A 23361-nucleotide genomic window follows, 5' to 3' on the forward strand; every position below is an offset into this window, starting at 1 on the left:
CTGCCATTGGTCAGAAATGGTGTAGAGTCTCCTGCTTGGGCAAGGGGGTTGGACTAGATGACCCACAAGGTCCCTTCCAACTCTGTAGATCTGTAATCACATCAAGGACTTCTCTCAGCATGGCAAATTCCCTCTGCCAAACTAACCAAGGATGCCTTGACCAGCAGTCAAGCCAAGAATATTTATTGCTGCGCATTAAAACACTCCCTGAGCACATTATTTTTTTAAAAAAAATTCCTTTGTTCAAGATGTACATCTATTCACCCGCTGAGTAATGAATATGTCATCGTGGTATTTTAAGCAACCCATAACATTTCCATCATTAGAGGCAGGAGCGTCAGAAAAAAATAATAATTGATAGCCGGGATTTCAAGACGAGCCATTTCAGAGCGGTCCTCGATTTACAACCGCAAATTTTTGGTTGCTAAGCGAGACATTTGTTAAATGAATTCCTAAACAAGATGGTTGTTAAGTGAGCTTCGCCCCGTTTCACTACCTTTTCTTGCCGCAGTCATTTAAGTGAATCACTGAAGTCCTTAAATTAATGACATGGCCATTAAGTGAACCTGGCTCTGGGACTTTGATCTGTTGTTAAGTGAAGACTACCTGTAATTTGGATTAAAGCTGAGGAGAGGGCAGAAGATAAAGGGGAATTCCTTAGAAAATATCAACCAGGCGTAGCCTCGCTTAGCATCCAGTCCAGAAAAAATCAGCCCGGGGAAACCAATGACTCCCAAAACATGAGGGCTAGAAACTTGACTTCGGTTTGAAGCAAGTAAGGAGGACAATCTGAAAAACTCTGGAATTTGGTGTCAGCAAAAAACTGGTCTTGTGTTCATATAATACAATAGATCCTGTTTTTTTGGTTCGTCTTATCCATCCTATTATCCCGTGGCTGAAGAATGGGGATAAACATTAAAACAGTAGAAATTGGGTTAACCACAAAATATGATTCCCGCAGATTTTCTTAAGATTTTCGTTGGCAAATTGGAAGAGAACAGATTACGGTTTTTTTTTTTAAATTCCAGGCCAAGAAATTCACATGAAGCGGCCTGAAACTGACATTGCTGGTTCAGATGTGAGACAGGGCGTTCACACAAATTAAAATCCTGAGAACTGAGGACCAAACTACCCTTTATCAACCCATCACTTTTTCTCTCTGTGTGCGAGAACAGCCACTGGGAAAAACTAGCTCGTTTAAAAATAAATATTATTGCTTGGAAGTGAGAAAATTAGATTCATCTGAATGTGTTAAATACAGATGCCAGATTTTTTTTTTACCTGTTATTTGGAAAAGGCTGGTTTTTTTAAAAAAAATAGTTCATTTCACAAACATGTTTTGTTTGGTGCTTGAATATTCAGTGGGGCTGTTTTTAAAAAAAATTGCATCAGTAAAATAAATTCAGATGTGAGGCACTATTTTTAGTCCTGCCAATTCAGTTCTCTCCCTTATTTCATGCCTCCCTGTTTCCTATCTATATATGTGTTTTAAGGGAAAGCAAACTTGAATTATTTCTACTAACAATCACACAAGGAACAGGTGAAGTTAAAGCAGGTAATCTTCGTTTTACAACAGTTCATTTATTTTTTATTTATTTTATTTATTTAGTAGATTTATAGGCCGCCCAATCCCGGAGGGGTTTAGTGACTGTTCAAACTTACAATGGCACTGAAAAAAAGTGAGCTTTTCACACTAATGACCATTGCAAAAAAGAAACCTAATTAAGCAAAATAAAATTAAGGGGGAGAGTTATTATTTTTATTGTATTTGTTTGCCACCTGACTGTCAGCAATTTGCGTTTTTGCCAAAAACGGGAGTTGACTTCCAGTTTCCAGCAAAAAAACAACAACAACACCCAATAGCAAACAACGGATTCGCTTAATGACTGCTACATTCACTTAACAACAGCTGCTGAAAAGACCTTAAATATGGCACAGATGCCCCTTTTACTAACTATCACTACCTGTCACTAAATAAACATAACATAAACTGTTATGTTTATCTAGTGACGGATCAAAGTTATAACAGCACTGAAAAAAGTGACTTATGACCGTTTTTCACACTTACAACCGTTGTAGCATCCCCAGGGTCACATGGTCAAAATTCAGATGCTTGGCAACTGGCATGTACTTATGACAGTTGTTGGATCCCAGAGTCAAAGGATAACTTTTTGGAACTTTTTGCCAAGCAAATTCAACAGGGAAGCCGGATTTACTTAACAACTGTTGTTACTAACTTAACAATTGCAGTGATTCACTTAACAACTGCGGCAAAAAAGGTCATGAAATGGGGGGAAACTCACTTGACATACTTTTCACTTAACAAACCTAAATTTTGGACTCAATTAGGGTCGAATGTCAAGGACTATCTTTACTTGCCTGGGCTTGCAAAACTTTATATTTTGGGTTTCAGACCAATATTCAGTGATAGAAAGGCCTGGCACTTAATGCCAATATTCACACAGCAAGCAAGCAAAGTTAGATAAAAGCTTAAATGTTCCACGCACTCCGTCCATAAACTGCTAAATCTCTGTTTATCTGTGTTTAACCTTTAACTGAGCTAAACGGGACATCGCAGTACGACAATTTTTTGAAGCAAAATACTTCAAACGGGCTCACTTACAGAATGCATCCAAAATCCAGAAGCTTTGAGTCATGTAGAATTGAAATTTGGCAAAATTTTATGCCAAACACTATCATGAAGCATTTGAGGATAAAATAAAAATGTCAGAGGATTAGGGGACTGGAGAGGATTAGGGGACTGGAGACTAAACCATATGAAGAACGGTTGCCGGAACTGGGTATGTCCAGTTTAATGAAAAGAAGAACTAGGGGAGACATGATAGCAGCCTTCCAATATCTCAGGGGTTGCCACAAAGAAGAGGGAGTCAAGCTATTTTCCAAGGCACCTGAGGGTAGAACAAGAAACAACAGATGGAAACTAATCAAAGAAAGAAAGAAAGGAAAGAAAGAAAGAAAGAGGGAGGGAGGAAAGAAAGAAAAAAGGAAAGAAGGAACAAAGAAAGAAAGAAAAAGAAAGGAAGGCAGGAGGGAGGAAAGGAAGGAAGGAGGGAAAGGAAGGAAGGAGAAAGAAGGAAGGAGGGAAAGAAAGAAAGAAGAAAGAAAGAAAGAAAGAAAGAGAGAAAGAAAGAAAGAAGAAAGAAAGAAAGAGAGAAAGAAAGAAAGAGAAAGAAAGAAAGAAAGGAAAGAAAGAGGGAGGAAAGAAAGAAAAAAGGAAAGAAGGAACAAAGAAAGAAAGAAAAAGAAAGGAAGGCAGGAGGGAGGAAAGGAAGGAAGGAGGGAAAGGAAGGAAGGAGAAAGAAGGAAGGAGGGAAAGAAAGAAAGAAAGAAGAAAGAAAGAAAGAGAGAAAGAGAGAAAGAGAGAAAGAAAGAAAGAAAGAAAGAAAGGAAAGAAAGAGGGAGGAAAGAAAGAAAAAAGGAAAGAAGGAACAAAGAAAGAAAAAGAAAGGAAGGCAGGAGGGAGGAAAGGAAGGAAGGAGGGAAAGGAAGGAAGGAGAAAGAAGGAAGGAGGGAAAGAAAGAAAGAAAGAAAGAAAGAAAGAAAGAAAGAAAGAAAGAAAGAAAAGAATTTCCTGACAGTGAGAACAATTAATCCACAAACCACCCTCCCTTCTAGCACTGAAAACATCACCTAGCTGGGTAATGAAACGTCTGCAAGAAAACAAACCCTCACCCCTAACTCACTGGCCCCATTGCTCATGCCACTTGAGCTGTGCGCCAGCCACTCACACGGCCCAATTCCAAATATGTCCCGGGGGTTTGGGGACTCCTGATCTACAAGACTGAAAAGTGTACATCAAAATGAGCCATGAGTGTCACACTATTGCAGGACACACTTTTCTGTGACGGCATGCAACATCGGAAGGCATGCGCAGAAGGCGTGCACCAAGACAATCCTGGGACTGGTTTTCAATCCTGCTTCCCTTGCATCTATGCCCATCCCATAATAGAGGGCTGCCTGTAAATATACTGTCATAACCCCGGTCAGCAAAATTGGATAATAGCTCTCCATTAAATGTAATCAATCTAAAAAGAGTCTTTCAGTCCTACCGTTATTGCATGGTGTACTTAATAGCTAAATTTACTATTATGGCTCTTGACCATTAACCTTAAAGAGGATGCATTTTAATAAAGGCTGATCTAAACCCCTCGTAACCAAGCGATCAAATTTCTTTTGACAAGTGCCAGGAGCAGGAGACGTGGATTTTAATTCTAACAGTCCTCAATTGACGACCGTCATTGAGCCTGGAATTATAGTCGTAAGATGTGTTGGGTGTTAAGTGAGGGGTGCGGTGGTCCTGGGAGTGGAGCTCTCGCCTCACAAATCAGGAGGCTGTGAGTTCGATCCAAGGGAGAGGCAGATATTTCTCTCTCTCTGGGCACAAGGAGAATATTATGTGCTGAACAAAACTCCGGATTGGCGACAGGGAAGGGCATCCGGCCATTAAACACTGTGCTAGTTCCATTCAGTTGCCCAGACTCCAACCAACAAGGGATTTGGGGTTCATTAAATGATGATGATGTGACGGAACCTCTTTAATGACTTTTTGTCATTAAACACAACTTCTGGAGGCAAGTTGTTCCCTTGCTCAATTGTTCCGTCAGGAAATTTCTCCTTGGTTCTAGGTTTGCTTCTCTTTGATTTAGTTTCCATCCATTGCTTCTTGTCCTGCCTTAAGAATAATCTGACAAACTCCCCCCCCCCCTCTTCTTTGTGGCAGCCCTTTAGATATTGGAATATTATAAATATCCGGATATATCAATCACTGTTCTTTGGAAAATCAATGGATTTACCCAGAATCTCCATAACCTCACAGCTGATCTGATGTGAAGGCTGTTGACAGCTGAAGTAACAATTCACCGTGGGTTTACGCGCATCGTATTCTACAAAGAATTTAATATTTGGATATCGAAGGCATAAATGTGACTCACCAGAGTATTTGAGGAGTTATAATCTTCCGCAGATTTATCTGGAAGAAAAACAGAATCATCTCATTAATGACAGAGATCAACACACAAATCAAACCACTGAAACTGAGATTTAATCATTCGGAGGCACATCTAGTTATATGCTTGGGTAAGACTCTGATAACCATAATTCCCAAGCCGAAGGCTAGTCGAGACGTCATATCGATATCCCTTGGGATTCACCTGTTTGCTAGAGGTAAGGTAGAAGAATTAAGAAGTTTAAAGGTAAAGGTTCCCCTCGAACATACGGATGTGCTAGTCGTTCTGGACTCTAGGAGGCGGTGCTCATCTCTGTTTCAAAGCCGAAGAGCCAGCGCTGTCCGAAGACGTCTCCGTGGTCATGTGGCCGGCATGACTCAATGCTGAAGGCGCACGGAACGCTGTTCCCTTCCCACCAAAGTTGGTTCCTATTTTTCCACTTGCATTTTTACGTGCTTTCGAACTGCTAGGTTGGCAGAAGCTGGGACAAGTCATGGGAGCTCAATCCGTTACGCGGCGCTGGGGATTCGAACCACCAAACTGCCAACCTACTGATCAACAAGCTCAGCGTCTTAGCCACTGAGCCACCAGGTCAAAAATAACAAGAGTTAAAAGGGACCTTGGAGGTTTTCTAGTCCAACTAGAAAAGGCGGTCAGGCAGGAAACCCTACACCACTTCAGACAAATAGTCATCCAATATTCTGTTAAAAACTTCCAGTGTTGGGGCATTCACAACTTCTGGAGGCAATTCCATTCCACTGGTTAATTGTCCTCACTGTCAGGAAATTTCTCCTCAGTTCTAAGTTGCTTCTCTCCTTGATTAGTTTCCACCCATTGCTTCTTGTCCTGCCCTCAGGTGCCTTGGAGAATAGTTTGACTCCCTCTTCTATTCTATTCTAATAATGCTTGCTTATATATGATAATCTTTCATCGTTTACTTTTACATAACAATAATCTTTTATCTTCTAATTTCTACCTCTATTATCGAAGCAAAGATAAAATAAGTCCCCATGTTAAAGTAATACAATATAATACAATAGCAGAGCTGGAAGAGACCTTGGAGGTCTTCTAGTCCAACCCCCTGCCTAGGCAGGAAACCCTATACCGTTTCAGACAAATGGCTATCCAACCTCTTCTTAAAGACTTCCAGTGTTGGGGCATTCACAACTTCTGGAGGCAATTTCTGTTCCACTGATTCATTGTTCTCACTGTCAGGAAATTTCTCCTTGGTTCTAAGTTGCTTCTCTCCTTGATTAGTTTCCACCCATTGCTTCTTGTTCTACACTCAGGTGCCTTGGAGAATAGTTTGACTCTCTCTTCTTGCAACCCCTGAGATATTGGAAGACTGCTATCATGTCTCCCCTAGTTCTTCTTTCTATTAAACTAGTCATGCCCAGTTCCTGCAACCGTTCTTCCTATGTTTTAGTCTCCAGTCCCCTAATCATCTTTGTTGCTCTTCTCTGCACTCTTTCCAGAGTCTCAACAAACTTTTTATATTGTGGTGACCAAAACTGGATGCAGTATTCCAAGTCTGGTCTTATAAGTGTCTTTAGTCTGTAGAGTTCTTAAGTCATGTTATGAAAGATCTATCTGCATCTAAGATACTGCCTTTTTAATACGCATTTTAAATACGTTAGTTTAATACATATTTATATTAAAAATAATACAAGTATTTCTATTCAGGTATTTTGAATTCAGCCCTTCAGGCTTTTAATTTTGTTGTTGTTCAGTTGTCCCAAAACATTGCATCACTTCTCAATCTGCTCTGATTTCTGCAAGGATGACTGTGTTAGTTACAGCACAGCAAAAGCCAACAGTTTATTTTGAGATTAGATCGCATGAAATAATTCTCCGCACCAGATGGAGGGACGGATCGTTGTGAATGAGAGTGGGAGGAATTATAAAACTTAGATAACACAGAATTAAAGACAGAAGCCAGAGACAAGGATAATTACGGGTAGTCTTTGAGTTACGATAGCAATAGCAATAGCAGTTAGACTTATATACCGCTTCATAGGGCTTTCAGCCCTCTCTAAGCGGTTTACAGAGTCAGCATATTGCCCCCAACAACAATCCGGGTCCTCATTTTACCCACCTCGGAAGGATGGAAGGCTGAGTCAACCTTGAGCCAGTGAGATTTGAACAGCTGAACTGCAGTCAGCTGAAGTAGCCTGCAGTGCTGCATTTAACCACTGCGCCACCTCGGCTCAGTCGATCACAATAGAGCCCAGAATTTTTGTTGCTAAACGAGAGAGTTGTTAAGTGAGCTTTGACCCGTGTTACGACCTTCCACGCCAGATTTGTTCAGTGATTTAAGTTAGTAACCCGGTTCTTAAGTGAATCTGGCTTGCCCATTGACTTTACTTGACAGAAGCCAGTTGGGGGAAGTTGCAAAAGAGGATTTCGTGACCCCGAGACAATGCAATCGTCGTAAATACGAGCCAGTTGCCAAACATCTGAATTTTGATCATGGGAGGTATGGTGCACACTTTTGTAAGTGTGAAAAAAATGGTCATAATGCACTTTTTTTCAATGCCGTTGTGTTCTGACCAAGGTTTCCCAAGATCATGAAGCCGACTCGTCCTGATAAAACCTCTTTTATTTCGGTTAAGGGGAATTCCTCTCCAGCAAAGTCCCGACTAAAACAGTCTTTATGAGATTTCACAACCACAGACCTTTATCAGGCTTGGAGAGCTGCCAGGCCGATATCTTCTAAACGCCACGCTGTAGCAACAATTACTTGACAAGAAGTCAGGAACAGATCTTCACCCTCATGAATTGAACTCCTGCAAACTCCCCTCCCTTTTGCTCCTCTTTTATTCCCTCTGGAGGGGCCATTCACCATCCACCTGTGCCTTCACTCCTGAGTCGGCCCTTGTTTCCTTGGCTGTTCCCTTCTCCTGGCAGCTCACATCGGGAACAAGTTCCAGCTTTTCTTCTGCCCAACTGATGTCCAATTCCAAAGGCAGCTGAACACTGTCGGACGGCCCTGGCCCTCTCTCTGCCTCCGACACAGAGCCCTCATCGAGCCTTCCCCAGACTCCAGGACTGGCCCATGCTCCTCCCCAACCTCCTCACTGTCTGAGTCTCTCACCAGCTCCGCTGGCGGGCCACAACACGTTGTAACTTCGGATGGTCACTAAACAGTCGTAAGTCAAAGACTACCTGAATTTATTGCTTAGCCGACTGGCCAAGATCAACGCCGGTTCTCTGTCGATCTCCACACATGCAATGCCTATCAAGGCCCAGCTACCACCTCCTCAAGAACAGCCTTCCGGATCTCGTCTAAACACAAGGTGACCTACCTGTGAAACTCATGTATTTCTGGCTGTTGGAGGTCTTTTTGGAGTTGTAGAATTCGAGGACATCCAGGACGGCTTGAGGATTCTTCTTCTGCTCCAGTTTGGTGATGTTGGACGTCTGGAGCAAGCGGGCCCATTGCTCCGGCATGCCCTGGAAATAATATAATAAGAAAGAACGATTAGCGTTGTCTGCTATCCTATGTAACGCGTTTCTGAACCTAGCCAGTTATGCAACCTAGCGTTGACCAAGCTATACAGGTAGCCACTGTTCCCTCTAAGGTGCGCGGCTGCGTGGCCGCGCACATGGCAAGAAAACACCGTGCAGGACTTTTCAACTCCCGCGCAGTGATTTCTACTGCCACAGGCTCCGGAAGCTGGGGAGGAGGTCCTTCGCAGGCGCTGGCCAACTAGCCCTGGACTTGTTTTGATGAGCACGGGGCGATTGATGGTGATTGTGAAGCCCCAAAGCCCCGGCCACCACCGGATTAACTGCTGCTGCCTCCTCCTCGAACAGCACCGCCGGATTTGCTGCCTTGAGGCTACGGGAGCCAATAGGAAGGCAGCGGAGGGGCGGGAGCAGGAAAAAAAAGCCCCGATGGCTCCTCAAAAGCACGGCGATGGAGGAGGGGGCAGGGGTAACGCGGTGCTCCTGATGATGGTGGAATGATCATCAATCCATTATTTTTCAATATACCTGTATATGATTTCTGAAGATTGTAAAAAAATTAAAAAAAATCTTCAGTGAATTTTCCTTTTAACTACCCGTATTTTTCGGAGTATAAGTCGCACCTTTTTCCCTCAAAAAAGAGGCTGAAAATCTGGGTGCATCTTATACACTGAAAACAGCATTTTTTTGCCTCCCGAAGCCCCCCCCCCTTTCACCAAAATGGCTGTGCATACCCTTATGGAGGCTTTCAGAGAGCTCCTGGGGGCTGGGGAGGGCAGAAATGAGCATTTTTTGCGCCCCCCCCCAGCCCCTAGCAGCACCCTATAAGCCTCCATAAGGCTATGCATGCAATTTTTTTGACAAAAAAGGGCCTGTTTTGAGAAAACGGGCCGTTTTTGGGAGGTTTGCAGAGTGCAAAAACTTCTTTTTTTCCTTTTGGAAAGCTCTTTAACTGATTGATGAGAATTAGATTGATCAAGTGCTCTGCCAGCAGAAACAAAGTCTTAGGTGCTGCAGATTGTCAGCAATTTCCTTCTCCAGCACATAGATAAATACACCTAGAAACATCTACCTACCTACCTACTCTCTCTCTCCCTAACTACCTACTGTATTTCTCTCTCTCTTCTATCCCTCTATTTACCTACCTACTCTCTCTCCCTCTCTCCCCCTACCTATCTACTGTATTTCTCCCCCCAACTACCTACGTACCTACCTACTCTCTCTCTCCCCCTACCTATCTACTGTATTTCTCCCCTCAACTACCTATGTGCCTACCTACTCTCTCTCTCCCCCTACCTATCTACTGTATATCCCTCTACCTACCTACCTACACTCTCTCTCACTACATATCTACTGTATCTCTCTCTATCTCTCTCTCTATATCCCTTTATCTACCTACCTACCTAGCTACTCTCTCTCTCCCTAACTACCTACTGTATTTCTCTCTCTCTTCTATCCCTCTATTTACCTACCTACTCTCTATCCCTCTCTCCCCCTCTCCCCCACAGTGGTTAAATGCAGCACTGCAGGCTACTGCTAGATCAGCAGGTCAGCGGTTCAAATCTCACCGGCTCAGGGTTGACTCAGCCTTCCATCCTTCCGAGGTGGGTAAATGAGGACCCAGATTGTTGGGGGCAATATGCTGACTCTCTGTAAACCGCTTAGAGAGGCCTGAAAGGCCTATGAAGCGGTATATAAGTCTACTGCTATTGCTATTGCTATCTACTGTATTTCTCCCCCCAACTACCTACGTACCTACCTACTCTCTCTCCCCCTACCTATCTACTGTATTCTCTTTCTAGTTCTCTCTCTCTATCCCTCTACCTACCTACCTACACTCTCTCTCTCACTACATATCTACTGTATCTCTCTCTCTCTCTATATATATATATATATCCTTTTATCTACCTACCTACCTACCTACCTACCTAGCTACTCTCTCTCTCCCTACCTACCTACTGTATTTCTCTCTCTCTCTCTCTCCCCCTCTCTATTCCTCTATCTACCTACCTACTTTTTTTTGGCCTCTTCAAAATCTTGGTGCGTCTTATACTCCAAAAATACGGTAGTGAGGAGAATCAGCAAAGGGAGAAATGATGTTGTGGGATCCCCAGAGTTTACACAGCTGTTGTGATTTGTACCACAAGGTTATTCCACAACTGGTAGCTTCACGGCCTACACTAGAAGCAAAGCCTGCCGTTCTTACTGTAAATTCGCCTGTCACGGCATCAAATCCAACATGGATCGTGTGTTCGAAGTCTGACGGGAGGGAGATCTCCGGCCGTTCTTTCTCCTTCTTCTTGTTGGCTGTCATGAAAAAGAAAACAAACTTTACAACAAAAAAATAAAAGGTTCTACATTTAGGCAACAAAAACGAAATGCACAGGTATAGTATAGGTGGTACCTTACTCAACAGTAGTAACCGTGAGAGGGATCTTGGAGTCCTAGTGGACAACCATTTAAATAGGAGCCAGCTGTGTGCAGCAGCTGCCAAAAAAGCCAACACAGTTCTAGGCTGCATCAACAGAGGGAGAGAATCAAGATCTCGTGAAGGGTTAATACCACTTTATAAGGCCTTGGTAAGGCCACACTTGGAATACGGCATTCAGTTTTGGTCACTACGATGTAAAAAAGATGTGGAGACTCTAGAAAGAGTGCAGAGAAGAGCAACGAAGAGGATTAGGGACTGGAGGCTAAAACATATGAAGAACGGTTGCAGGAACTGGGTATGTCTAGTGTAATGAAAAGAAGGACTAGGGGAGACATGATAGCAGACTTCCAATATCTCAGGGGTGGCCACAAAGAAGAAGGAGTCAAACTATTCTCCAAGGCACTTGCGGGTAGAACAAGAAGCAATGGGTGGAAACTAATCAAGGAGAGAAGCAATTTAGAACTAAGAAGAAATTTCCTGACAGTGAGAACAATTAATCAGTGGAACAGAAGTTGCCTCCAGAAGTTGTGAATGCCCCAACACTGGAAGTTTTGAGGGAGATGTTGGATAGCCATTTGTCTGAAACGGTATAAGGTTTCCTGCCTAGGCAGGGGGTTGGACTAGAAGACCTCCGAGGTCTCTTCCAACTCTGCTATTGTATTATATTGTATTACTTTAACATGGGGACTTATTTTATCTTTGCTTCGATAATAGAGGTAGAAATTAGAAGATAAAAGATTATTGTTATGTAAAAGTAAACGATGAAAGATTATCATATATAAGCAAGCATTATTAGAATAGAATAGAATAGAATAGAATAGAATAACAGAGTTGGAAGGGACCTTGGTGGCCATATGATTTACATTCATATCCTTGACAACTAACTCACATTTACTGCGGTTGGAGTATCCTGGGGTCATGCGATCCCCTTTTGCAACCCTCTGTCAAGCAAAGAAAATGGGGAAGCCAGATTCACTTAACAACCACGTGACCCACTTAACAACCGCAGTGAGATTCACATAACAGATGTGGCAAGAAAGGTCGTAAAAGGGGACAAACCTCAGTTAACACATTTCTCGCTTAGCAACATAAATCCTGGCCTCAACTGTGGCTGTAAGTCAAGGACTATCTGTACACTCAATAAACCACCACCAAACCAGCCACATTATGGTCAGTTTTCAAATGAAACACCAAGCCACGATTTCCTTAGCTATAGATTGCCAAGCAAACAACCACTGAGAATGTAGAACACATTAAGCCACAAATTGTGGTTTACAGTGCACACATTAAGCTGGGTTCGCACAACGCATACCCAGCCACGAAGTCACCAGCATTTTGGCTTCAGCTGCTCATGTAATTAACCTGTTTTCTGGATTCACACAAGATACTGAATCAGAAACTAACCGCAGATAAGGTGTTCTGACCCAGGCTTCCCAAGATCATGAAGATGACTCCTGATAAAACCTCTTTTATTTTGGTTAAAGGGGATTCCTTTCCAGCTAAGTCCCGGCCGACAGTCTTTCATGAGATTTCACAGCTACAGACCTTTATCGGGCTTGGAGAGCTGCCAGGCCGATATCTTCTAAACGCCACGCTATAGCAGCAATTACTTGGCAACAAGTAATGCCCCCCCCCCCTTCTTGAATGGTACGGTTGTTGTGTGTTTTAAATTGTGTATTGTTTGTTTGTCTTTGTTATCCCCTGTTTGTACCTCCTTTCCCTTGACTGAGTTGTGAGCCGCCCTGAGTCCCCTTCGGGAAAAGGGCGGCATATAAATGAAATAAATCCTAATCCTAATCCTAACAAGTCAGGAAGAGATCTTCACTCTCATGAATTGAATTAATGGTCTCCTGCAAACTCCACTCCCCTTTTATTCCTCTTTTATTTTATTTAGAGCCAAGGTGGCGCAGTGGTTAAATGCAGCACTGCAGGCTACTGCTAGATCAGCAGTTCAGCGGTTCAAATCTCACCGGCTCAGGGTTGACTCAGCCTTCCATCCTTCCGAGGTGGGTAAAATGAGGAACCAGATTGTTGGGGGCAATATGCTGACTCTCTGTAAACCGCTTAGAGAGGCCTGAAAGGCCTATGAAGCGGTATATAAGTCTACTGCTATTACTGCTATTATTCCCCATTCACTGTCCACCTGTGCCTTTACTCCTGAATCGGCCCTTGTTTCTTATCTGTTTCCTTCTCCTAGCAGCTCTGCGCATGCACCCACTGGGAACAAGCTCCAGGTGCAAAACCTGGCAAGGAATTTTGGAGAGTCAGGAACCAATGAAGCAAACGAATTCTCCCCTTTCGCTCCTCTTTTATTTCCCATGGGAGGGGCCGTTCAACGTCCACCTGTGGCCTTACTCCCAAGTCGACTCTTGTTCCTTAGCTGCTCCCTTTGACTGGCAACTCTGCGCATGCGCCCACTGGGAACAGGCTCCAGCTGTTCTTCTGCCTCACTGATGTCCGACTCCGAAGGCAGCTGATAACTGTCGCACTGCCCTGGCCCCCTCTCTGCCTCCGACACAGAGCCTTCCCCAGACTCCAGGACTGGCCCATCTTCCTCCCCAACCTCCTCACTGTCTGCCATCAGCTCCACTGATGGGCTGGTCAGTGCAAAACATTAAGCCAGGAACAAACTAACCTAATTTAGCATGCTGGGCTTCTGTAGATATTAGGACTTTTAACTAATTCAATTCTAGCATGTTGTGGGAATCTAAGCAGGCCACTTCTTTTTCAATAAACTCTTTTTATACAACTTACCAGAACTTTCTAACTTGGCTCCCATCTCCTCTTGGGTTTCCTCCATGCAAATTCCACCAAGGAAGCACCCAAATTTGCTTTTATCCACTCAAAGGCCCCTCCTTGATCTCTCATTGGTTGAGCCAGGAGTGACAGAAAATCCCCCGGATCCACTAAGACTTCTTGGGGTTGATTAGCAAAAGCTTGACATATGGGTCTAAACTACAAAATAGCCCTTGATTACAACCCAAATTTCCGTTGCTAAAGCCAGGCAGTTGTTAAATGAGTTTGCCCCATTTTGAGAGCTTTCTTGTCAAGCTGGCTGGGGAATTCTGGGAGTTGAAGTCCACACACACCTTAGAGTAGAATAGAATAACAAGAGTTGGAAGGGGCCTTGGAGGTCTTCTAGTCCAACCCCTTGCCCAGGCAGGAAACCCTACACCACTTCAGACAAATGGCTATCCAACATCTTCTTAAAGACTTCCAGTGTTGGAGAATTCACAACTTCTGGAGGCAACTTCTGTTCCACTGATTAATTGTTCTAACTGTCAGGAAATTTATCCTCAGTTCTAAGTGGCTTCTCTCCTTGATTAGTTTCCACCGATTGATTCTTGTCCTGCCCTCAGGTGCCTTGGAGAATAGTTTGACTCCCTCTTCTTTGTGGCAACCCCTGAGATATTGGAAGTCTGCTATCATGTCTCCCCTAGTCCTTCTTTTCATTAAACTAGACATACCCAGTTCCTGCAACCGTTCTTCATATGTTTTAGCCTCCAGTCCCCTAATCCTCTTTGTTGCTTTTCTCTGCACTCTTTCCAGAGTCTCCACATCTTTTTTACATCGTGGCGACCAGAACTGGACGCAGTATTAACACTTCACGTGATCTTAACGTTATCAAGATTGAGAAAAACAGGGGCTTTAAGTTTTGGAGGCTTAAACCTGGCCACGCTTGCAGGGACTTTCGGCATCGTAACCCCTACACATCAACAGGTCACCAACTTCAGGAAAATCATCTCTCTCGAGAATCTTATTTTCTGCCTTTTATAATAAGCAGTTTAAAAAAAAACTGGGCAGCAATGAGGATTAAGAATTCAATTAAATGGCTTGCAAATCTCTTAGGTAAGCAGACATTTAAATTCCTGGTTTAAGAAGGCTCACAGAAGTGAAAAAAAGGAAGCAACGGGGTTACTACGAACAAGAGCTGGGCTTGGGACGTATTAGAGTATTAATGATTCCCAACCCTTTATGCGGTCCGAAACAACCTGTTTTGCAGGAAGATTCATGGGTTTAAAAGAATTAATGATTTCATGGCCCGCTGAGCTAACAGACGTTACCGTATATATTCAGGGATAAGCCCATCCACAGATAAGGGGACCTTTGAAATTTTCACAAGGCTTAATTTTTTTATAATTGGCTTACCCCCTGGGTAATCCACGGATTATCCATTTTTCAGGGTGCTTTGCTTAAAAATTTGAGAGTGAGCTTATCCGTGGATGGGCTTACTGGAAGTAAAGCTTGTCCTCGACTTACGACTACAACGCTGGCCCAAAATTTATGTTGCTAAGTGAAACATTCGTGAAGTGAGCTTCGAAATCGGTTTACAACCTTTCTTGCCCCAGTTGTTAAGTGAATCACGGCTGTTGTTAACTCAGTAACACGGTTGTTCAGTGAATCTGGCTTCCCCCCATTGACTTCGCTTGTCGGAAGGACACAAAATGGGGACACGGCGACCGTCATAAATATGAAACAATGGCCAAGTATCTGAATTTGGACCAGGTGACCACAGGAATCATGCGATGATCGTAAGTGTGAAACATGTTCATATAAATCACTCTGTTCCAGGGCCGTTATAACTTCAAATGGTCACTATGCGAACGGTTATAAGTCAAGGACTGCCCATCCTTGCAAAAGATCTTTAAAGTCGGGAAAGAATTCTGAAATTCCAGCACTCACAGGAAAATAGCAATAACACTTAGACTTATATACCGCTTCGCAGTGCTTTTACAGCCCTCTCTAAGCAGTTTACAGAGTCAGCCTCTTGCCCCCAACAATCTGGGTCCTCATTTAACCGACCTCAGAAGGATGGAAGGCTGAGTCAACCTTGAACCGGGTGAGATTTGAACCGCCAAATTGCAGTCAGTCTGCAGCAGGGGTGGGTTTCAAAAATGTTTACTACCGGTTTGGTGGTTGTGGATAGATTGGGGTGGGTGGGCGTGGCCAACTTGACATCACTTACGTACACTCCAGGGCTGGGTTCCTGCCAGTTCTAAGCTCTTCTATAGAAGAGGTTCCACAAATCTACAGTGCCGTTTAGAACCGGTTCCAGCTCCCTCCCCCCACCCATCCGTACATCATCAAGATGAAGAGCGAGAGGAGGAATTCTGGGAGTTGAAGTCCACAAGTCTTAAAGCTGTCAAGTTTGAACACCCCTGGGGTTTTTTTTCCTAAAGGGTTAGGGGTGCAAGGGTCTTGTAACTTGACAGCTTTAAGACTTGCGTGCTTCAATGCCAGAGTTCCTGAGTCAACATGACTGGAGGAGGAATTCTGGGAGTTGAAGTCCACAAGTCTTAAAGCTGTCAAGTTTGAACACCCCTGGGGTTTTTTTTTTCTAAAGGGTTAGGGGTGCGAGGGTCTTGTAACTTGACAGCTTTAAGACTTGCACACTTCAGTGCCAGAGTTCCTGAGCCAACATGAGTGGAGGAGGAATTCTGGGAGTTGAAGTCCACAAGTCTTAAAGCTGTCAAGTTTGAACACCCCTGGGTTTTTTTTCCCTAAAGGGTTAGGGGTGCGAGGGTCTTGTAACTTGACAGCTTTAAGACTTGCGTGCTTCAATGCCAGAGTTCCTGAGTCAACATGACTGGAGGAGGAATTCTGGGAGTTGAAGTCCACAAGTCTTAAAGCTGTCAAGTTTGAACACCCCTGGGTTTTTTTTTCCTAAAGGGTTAGGGGTGCAAGGGTCTTGTAACTTGACAGCTTTAAGACTTGCGTGCTTCAATGCCAGAGTTCCTGAGTCAACATGACTGGAGGAGGAATTCTGGGAGTTGAAGTCCACAAGTCTTAAAGCTGTCAAGTTTGAACACCCCTGGGGTTTTTTTTTCTAAAGGGTTAAGGGGGGTGAGGGTCTTGTAACTTTACAGCTTTAAGACTTGCGTGCTTCAAATGCCAGAGTTCCCGAGCCAACATTTTGGTTGCTAAGCAAGAGCGTTCTTAAGTGAGTTTCACCACATTTTACAAGTTGGCCACGCCCACTCAGTCACATGACTGCCAAGCCACTCCCACCCGGCCACATGGCCGGCAAGCCACACCCACAAAACAGGCCACACCTACAGAAGAGGTTCTAGAAAATTTTGAAACCCCACCACTGGTACACTCAGTCACCCTCCCTCACCAAGCCATGCCTACCGAAACGGTGGCAAAATGTTTTGATGGGAGTGGGGGGGGGAGATATAGTCTTGCCGGAGTTAAGGGAGCATCTTCAAACTACCCAGGAAGAGAAAAAAAGGTTTTGTCCTCCTCGGCCCCCAGGAACACTCTGCAGGCTTCAGCAGGGCTGGGGGAAGGCAAAAATGCCCCCGTTTTTGCAAAAAACGGGGGCATTTTTGCCTTGCCCCAGCCCTGCTGAAGCCTGCAGAGTGCCCCTTGAGGCTGGGGGAAAGCAAAAACTCCTCCGTTTTTGCGAAAAACAGCCAATCTCTGGGACTGGCATGCGCACACCATTAAAAAAAGGGGGGGATTACATTTTTTCCATTGAAGATTGTTCTGCGCATGTGCAGAACAGAAAACAAAGATGGCGGCGCCCAGGACAGAACGGGTTACGGCCACGTGTCCGGTCGAGTTACTACCTATTCGGCGGAAGCGGTCCGAACCGGTACGAATCCACCTCCGGGGTCTGCAGTCGGCAGAAGTACGCTGCAGTACTGCACTCTAACCACTGTGCGATCTCCAGGGGGGGGAAGCGACTGCCTTGCGTCAAATCAAGACGGTTTCACAATACTTTTACTTCTTTTAAAAACTTGTTTTTTTTAGGGATCTGAAAATTGAAACCGACGGGTACGCATTGGGAGCAGGAAACGCGACGCTATGAGCAAGCAGAGAAGGTTCCTCCAATTTGAAGACGGAAATCATTTTTGCTCAGGGTTATTATTCTGAAAAAAAAAAAAAATTCCCCACACTAAATATACTTTCCTTTTGTGCCACAACTGCGATAATCGCACTGTATTCTGGAGGTCTGGCGCAATCTAGATTGCTCTGATTCCTCTTGTTTTTTCCCCTTATGTTTTATGCCTTCAATTCGTGAAACCTTTGCAGCTTCCCTATAGTTACACAATCCCCTTTTTCTGATAAGCAAAGTCAACGGGGAAGCCATATTCACTTAACAACGGTGCTATTTACTGAAGAACTGAAGCGATTCACTTAACAACTGTGGCAAGAAAGGTCGTAAAATGGGGCAAAATTCATTTAACGGATATTTCACTTAGCAATAGAAGTTGTGGTCATAAATGGGAGGAATATTCCCTGTACTGCACTCGGGAATATGTTGGGTTTACGAGGGGAAATAAGATTTAAGCAAAGGAAGGAGGGAAGGAAGGAGGGAAGGAAGGGAGAGAAGGAGAGAAGAAAGGAGGGAAGGAAGGAGGGAATGTAGGAGAGAAGGAAGGGGGGAAGGAAGGAGGAAAGGAAGGGGGAAAGGAAGGAGAGAAGAAAGGAGGGAAGGAAGGAAGGAGGGAAGGAAGGGAGGGAAGGAGAGAAGGAGGGAAGGGGGAAGGAGGGAGAGAAGAAACGAGGGAAGGAAAGAGGGAGGGAGGGAAGAAGAAGTAGGACCGTTGTAAGATAAGATGGATCTATGGGATGGTAAGAAAGCAATCTTCAAGTATATTGTCAACTGTAGGGAAAAATTGTTATAAATACATATTATTAATAACAGTTATGAGATCATATAATTGTGAATGTATATATGAAATTGATAAAATAAAAATTAAAAAAAAAGATTTAAGCAAACCTAAAATAAAAGTCTCAATGGATTATATTTTTTTTCTGAAACTTGGTGTAACTTTTTAACTCAAGTTTAGAACCCAACATTCTGGACTGCAAAGTTTCTCAAAACTATTTGTAACTTTTTTCGACTCAGTCGTGACTTAGATATCCTTATTAACTGATTTCGTTTCAGAATATGTCATAAAGGCGTAATATTATTGGAGGTTTATTGAAATTGCGAATGAATGCCAGTGGGAGGTTGTGTCTTTAAATACAAATGATTTCAGATAAAACCACGTTTCAATAATTGTAGTTAAATGAGAATTGTGGTACATTGATAGTAAAATATATAAAGATTTTTGATTTGAAATGGACAATTCAATATGAATGAAGTATATGTAATGATTGTGGAAAAAACGCTCGAAATGTATTTGTAACCAATCGACACGCTTTCTACAAGATGTAACGAAGGATGATTCTTTCTTTGTGTTTTAATTAAAACAATAAAAAACTTTTTTTAAAAAAGTCACAGTTGCTAAGTGAGTTTTGCCCCATTTTAAAAACTTTCTAGCCACAGTTATTAAGTGCATCAATTGTTAAATTAGTAACATGGTTGTTAAGCTGTTACACAGTCGTAAGTGTGAAAAACAGTCACTATTTTTAATGCCATTGTAACTTTTTTAACCTTGTAACAGCGTTCCATGCACTTTCGCCATTTAGTCATGCCGGCCACATGACCATGGAGATGTCTTCAGACAGCGCTGGCTCTTTGGCTTTGAAATGGAGATGAGCACCGCCCCCTAGAGTCGAGAGCGACTAGCACATATGTGCGAGGGGAACCTTCACCTTTAAACAAATTGTTGCTAAGTCAAGGACTACCTATTTGAAGGTTAAATGATCTGGGCTGCAGAGATTCAGAGAACCACTAGATGGCATCAGAGAGAGAGAGACACAATTTGCTTACACTCTGCTGCCACTAGTGACAGTCTTGATGTTTGCAGTTGCCTTTATCGATATGCAAAACATGTAATAAATTGCTTGGGGATTTTTCTCCATCTGCTGAAAGTAATGCGGCCCACACCCCATCTCATGTAAGGAAGTCTGACAGACAGATCTGCCTTAAAAGGGGCAAGCAGCCATCCAACTGGCAAAGCATTTCGCAGCACCAGCTTGGGGGGGGGGGGAATTAAATAAACCCCCACCGATTCCTGAGGAATCTAATGCAATAAGTTAGTTCCTTTTTCAGGTTGCACAACCGAAAACAGAAGTAATTCTGGCGCTGCAAATGAATGGTAGAAAGAGGAAGAGAACTCTCCGTTGATACAGAGTGAGAACTGAGGATGGTATTTTTAAAAAAAAAACATTAACCACCTAGGGACAGAATAGGTTGAAAAAAAATCAAAAACCTTTATTAAAAAAACTTCTGACTGGTCTGGGCTGCTTTCATCGTGCTTCTCTAAACCAATCTATATCCTTACTGTTTCTTTATTTTTTTAAAAAAGGTGGGAGGAATCCTGCATGTAAAAAATTAGCATGCAGAGGGTAAAAATACTGTAGCTTTAAACCATCTTAAATAAGAATTCAGGATCCTGCTTCTGCCAGCACAGTCCTTTCATCCAACTTAGCCTACAAAATATCTTTTCAGTCTTCCAATCAGTGATATTTTTTTTTAAAAAAAAACTGGCTTAATATTTTTTTTAATTTGTTTTTCCTTATTATGGATTATGATGGATTTAGTTAGACATAACTCGATTTTACATTTTCTCTTTATATACTGTATATACATATATATATATATATATATATATATTTACATAACCAGTTTTTTCTGGGTTTTTTAGATTTATCTATGGGTCTGTCTGTCTGTCTGTCTGTCTGTCTCTCTCTATATATATGTGTGTGTGTGTGTGTATATATATTTGTTATATTTGTGCTGATAAATAAATAAAGGGAGACTAGTATAGATCTATTTCAAGCTATTTAGCTCTCATCAGCTAGCGGTATGGCTAGCTGATGAGAGCTAAATAGCTTGAAATAGATCTATACTAGTCTCCCTTTATTTATTTATCAGCACAAATATAACAAATGTAACAAAAAAGGCAACAGTAAAAAAATATTAGGTTTCTGTCTGGATGGTCTCTTGTGACGAGCCGAAGGACAGAGAATGGAAGTGTGATCTTCCTCCCATATTTGGGCCTACCAGGGGTTGTGATTTAAATATATATATATACACACCTACCTATCTATCTATCTCATTTATCTGTCTGGCTATCTATCTATCTATCTATCTATCTATCTATCTATCTATCTATCTATCTATTTATTTATCTATCATCTATCTATCTATCATCTATCTATCTATCTATCTATACCATCTTATTGTATGTATGTATGTATGTATGTATGTATGTATGTATGTATGTATGTATGTATGTATGTCAGAGGGACATGGTGGCTCAGTAGCTAAGAAGCTGAGCTTGTCGATCAGAAAGGTTGGCAGTTCGGCAGTTTGAATCCCTAGCACTGCATAACGGAGTGAGCTCCCGTGACTTGTCCCAGCTTCTGCCAATGTAGCAATTTGAAAGCACATAAAAAATGTGAGTAGAAAAATAGGAACCACTTTGGTGGCTGGGGAATTCTGGGAGTTCTTACAGGTCTTAAAGGAGCAGACACTGGGGGCAGAGAATTCTGGGAGTTGAAGTCCAAAGGTCTTAAAGGGGCAGAGAATTCTGGACTTGAAGTCCACAGGCCTTAAAGGAGCAGAGAATTCTGGGAGTTGGAGTCCACAGGTCTTAAAGGGGCAGAGAATTCTGGGAGTTGAAGTCCACAGGTCTTAAAGGGGCAGAGAATTCTGGGACTTGAAGTCCACAGGTCTTAAAGGGGCAGAGATTGAGAAACACTGATTTAACTCAAAACAAAAACAAAAGGACTCTTGTAAAAAGGGGGGGGAAAGAATGAAAGAAATTGCAATACCTTTGTCTCCGGGCAGGATGGAGCGATAAAAACGATCTCTCCTTTTCTTTTCTTCGGGGTTAGGAGGCAGGGGTTTCGAGCCATGGTTGAGGGTGCCGACATCTTTGCTGCTGGAACAGATCATGGTGCTTGTATTCCGCATCGGAGGGGCTGGCGGCTTGTCTTCTGGGTTGAGGCCACTGTTGGACATCTTCAGCGGCAGCTACAGCTAGGATGGAGGAAAAAAGGACGTAAAACGAGGACCGAGCCAGGCAAATGCTGTACTTCCAACCGGCAGCGAAATTGGACAAAATGGGGAAGGAATTGCTGTTTCTCACACCCCTCACAGGGTTTAAAAATATTTAAATGTGACTAACAGGTATTTCATTTTAACTTTGGGCGCTGGTGTTGTGGCCCGCCAGCAACCAGCGGATCTGGCGGCAGATTCAGACAGTGAGGAGGTTAGGGAGGAAAATGCGCCAGTCCTGGAGTTTGGGAAGGCTCTGATGAGGGTTCCACCACAAAACCGTGGTAGACAAAAGCGCGCTCGACGAAAGCGCGTACTTGACGTCATCACAGCGCGACGAAAACATCGCGCTGTGATCGATAAATGTAAAATTAAAGCGAAAACCTTACCCTAACCCCCCCAAACCTAACCCTAAACCTAACCCTAAACCTAACCCTTAACCTAACCCTAAACCTAATCCTAAACCTAACCCTTAACCTAACGCTAAACCTAACGCTAACCCTTAACCTAACGCTAAACGTAACCCTAGCGCTCTAAACCTAACCCTAACCCTTAACCTAACCCTAACCCTAACCCTAACCCTTACCTTTATGTGAATCGGCTTGTTTTAATTTTATTTTTATTTCAATTTTTATTTTTTTTCGTCGTGCTGTGATGACGTCATGTATGCGCTTTCGTCGAGCGCGCTTTTGTGGACCGCGGTTTTGACGGGTCACGCTGATGAGGGCTCTGTGTCAGAGGCAGAGAGGTGGCCAGAGCCATATGCCAGTTATCAGCTGCCTTCAGAGTCGGACATCAGTGGGGCAGAAGAACAGCTGGAGCCTGTTCCCAGGGTGCGCATGCGCAGAGCTGCCAGGAGAAGGGAACAGCTAAGGAACAGGGGTCGACTCAGGAGTAAAGCCACAGGTGGACGGTGAATGGCCTCTCCCATATGGAATAAAAGAGGAGCGAAAGGGGAGTGGAGTTTGCAGGAGACTATTGGTTCAATTCATTAGGGTGAAGATCTGTTCCTGACTTCTTGCCAAGGAATTGCTGCTACAGCGTGGCATTTAGAAGATATCGGCCTGGCAGCTCTCCAAGCCTGATAAAGGTCTGTGGCTGTGAAATCTCTTGAAAGACTCTTGGCCGGGATTTTGCTGGAGAGGAATTCCCTTTAACCGAAATAAAAGGGGTTTTATCGGGACGAGGAGTCGGCTTCATGACCTTGGGAAGCCTTGGTCAGAATAGCTTGGCAATTGACTCATACTTATGACGGTTGCAGTGTCCCGGGGGTCTCCTTTTGTGACCTTCTGACAAACAAAAGTCAGCAGGGAAGGCAGATTCACTTAACAACTGTGTTGCCTTACATAAAAACAACAATGATTTGCTTAATAACTGTGGCAAGAATTTAACAGTTGTTAAATTAGTAACTCAGTTATATGAATACTCCGAAAAGTATGGTAGTTTTCAGGCTATTTTCAGGCCACAAATGGCCTGAAAATGGCCCCAAAAATGCCCAAAATACCAGGCATGCGTTCACTGGCCAGCTCGTCTTTCGGTTTCCGAAATGCGCACGCACCCATATGCATATACATTCCGATTTGGGCACTTGG

General features: G+C 43.3%; 1 protein-coding gene across 2 annotated transcripts in view; it reads right to left on the reverse strand.

Moving 5' to 3' along the window:
* PAK1 (p21 (RAC1) activated kinase 1) overlaps positions 1 to 23361 on the reverse strand; it is a 79045-nt gene that overhangs the window by 26551 nt on the left and 29133 nt on the right. For both annotated transcript variants that reach the window (XM_087720990.1, XM_087720991.1), the window contains exons 2-5: positions 21544 to 21751; positions 10642 to 10742; positions 8273 to 8420; positions 4953 to 4990 (exon numbers count right to left, since the gene is read on the reverse strand). In XM_087720990.1, coding sequence (XP_087577116.1) covers positions 4953 to 4990; positions 8273 to 8420; positions 10642 to 10742; positions 21544 to 21733 — 477 coding nt within the window. In that variant the 5' untranslated portion in view covers positions 21734 to 21751. The remainder of the gene's footprint in view (positions 1 to 4952; positions 4991 to 8272; positions 8421 to 10641; positions 10743 to 21543; positions 21752 to 23361) is intronic.

The sequence above is a fragment of the Thamnophis sirtalis genome, unplaced genomic scaffold, assembly GCF_051295495.1.
Source record: "Thamnophis sirtalis isolate CommonGarterSnake01/CBP01778 unplaced genomic scaffold, rThaSir2_p1.2 scaffold_8, whole genome shotgun sequence".
In the NCBI taxonomy this organism is placed as follows: Eukaryota; Metazoa; Chordata; class Lepidosauria; order Squamata; family Natricidae; genus Thamnophis; species Thamnophis sirtalis.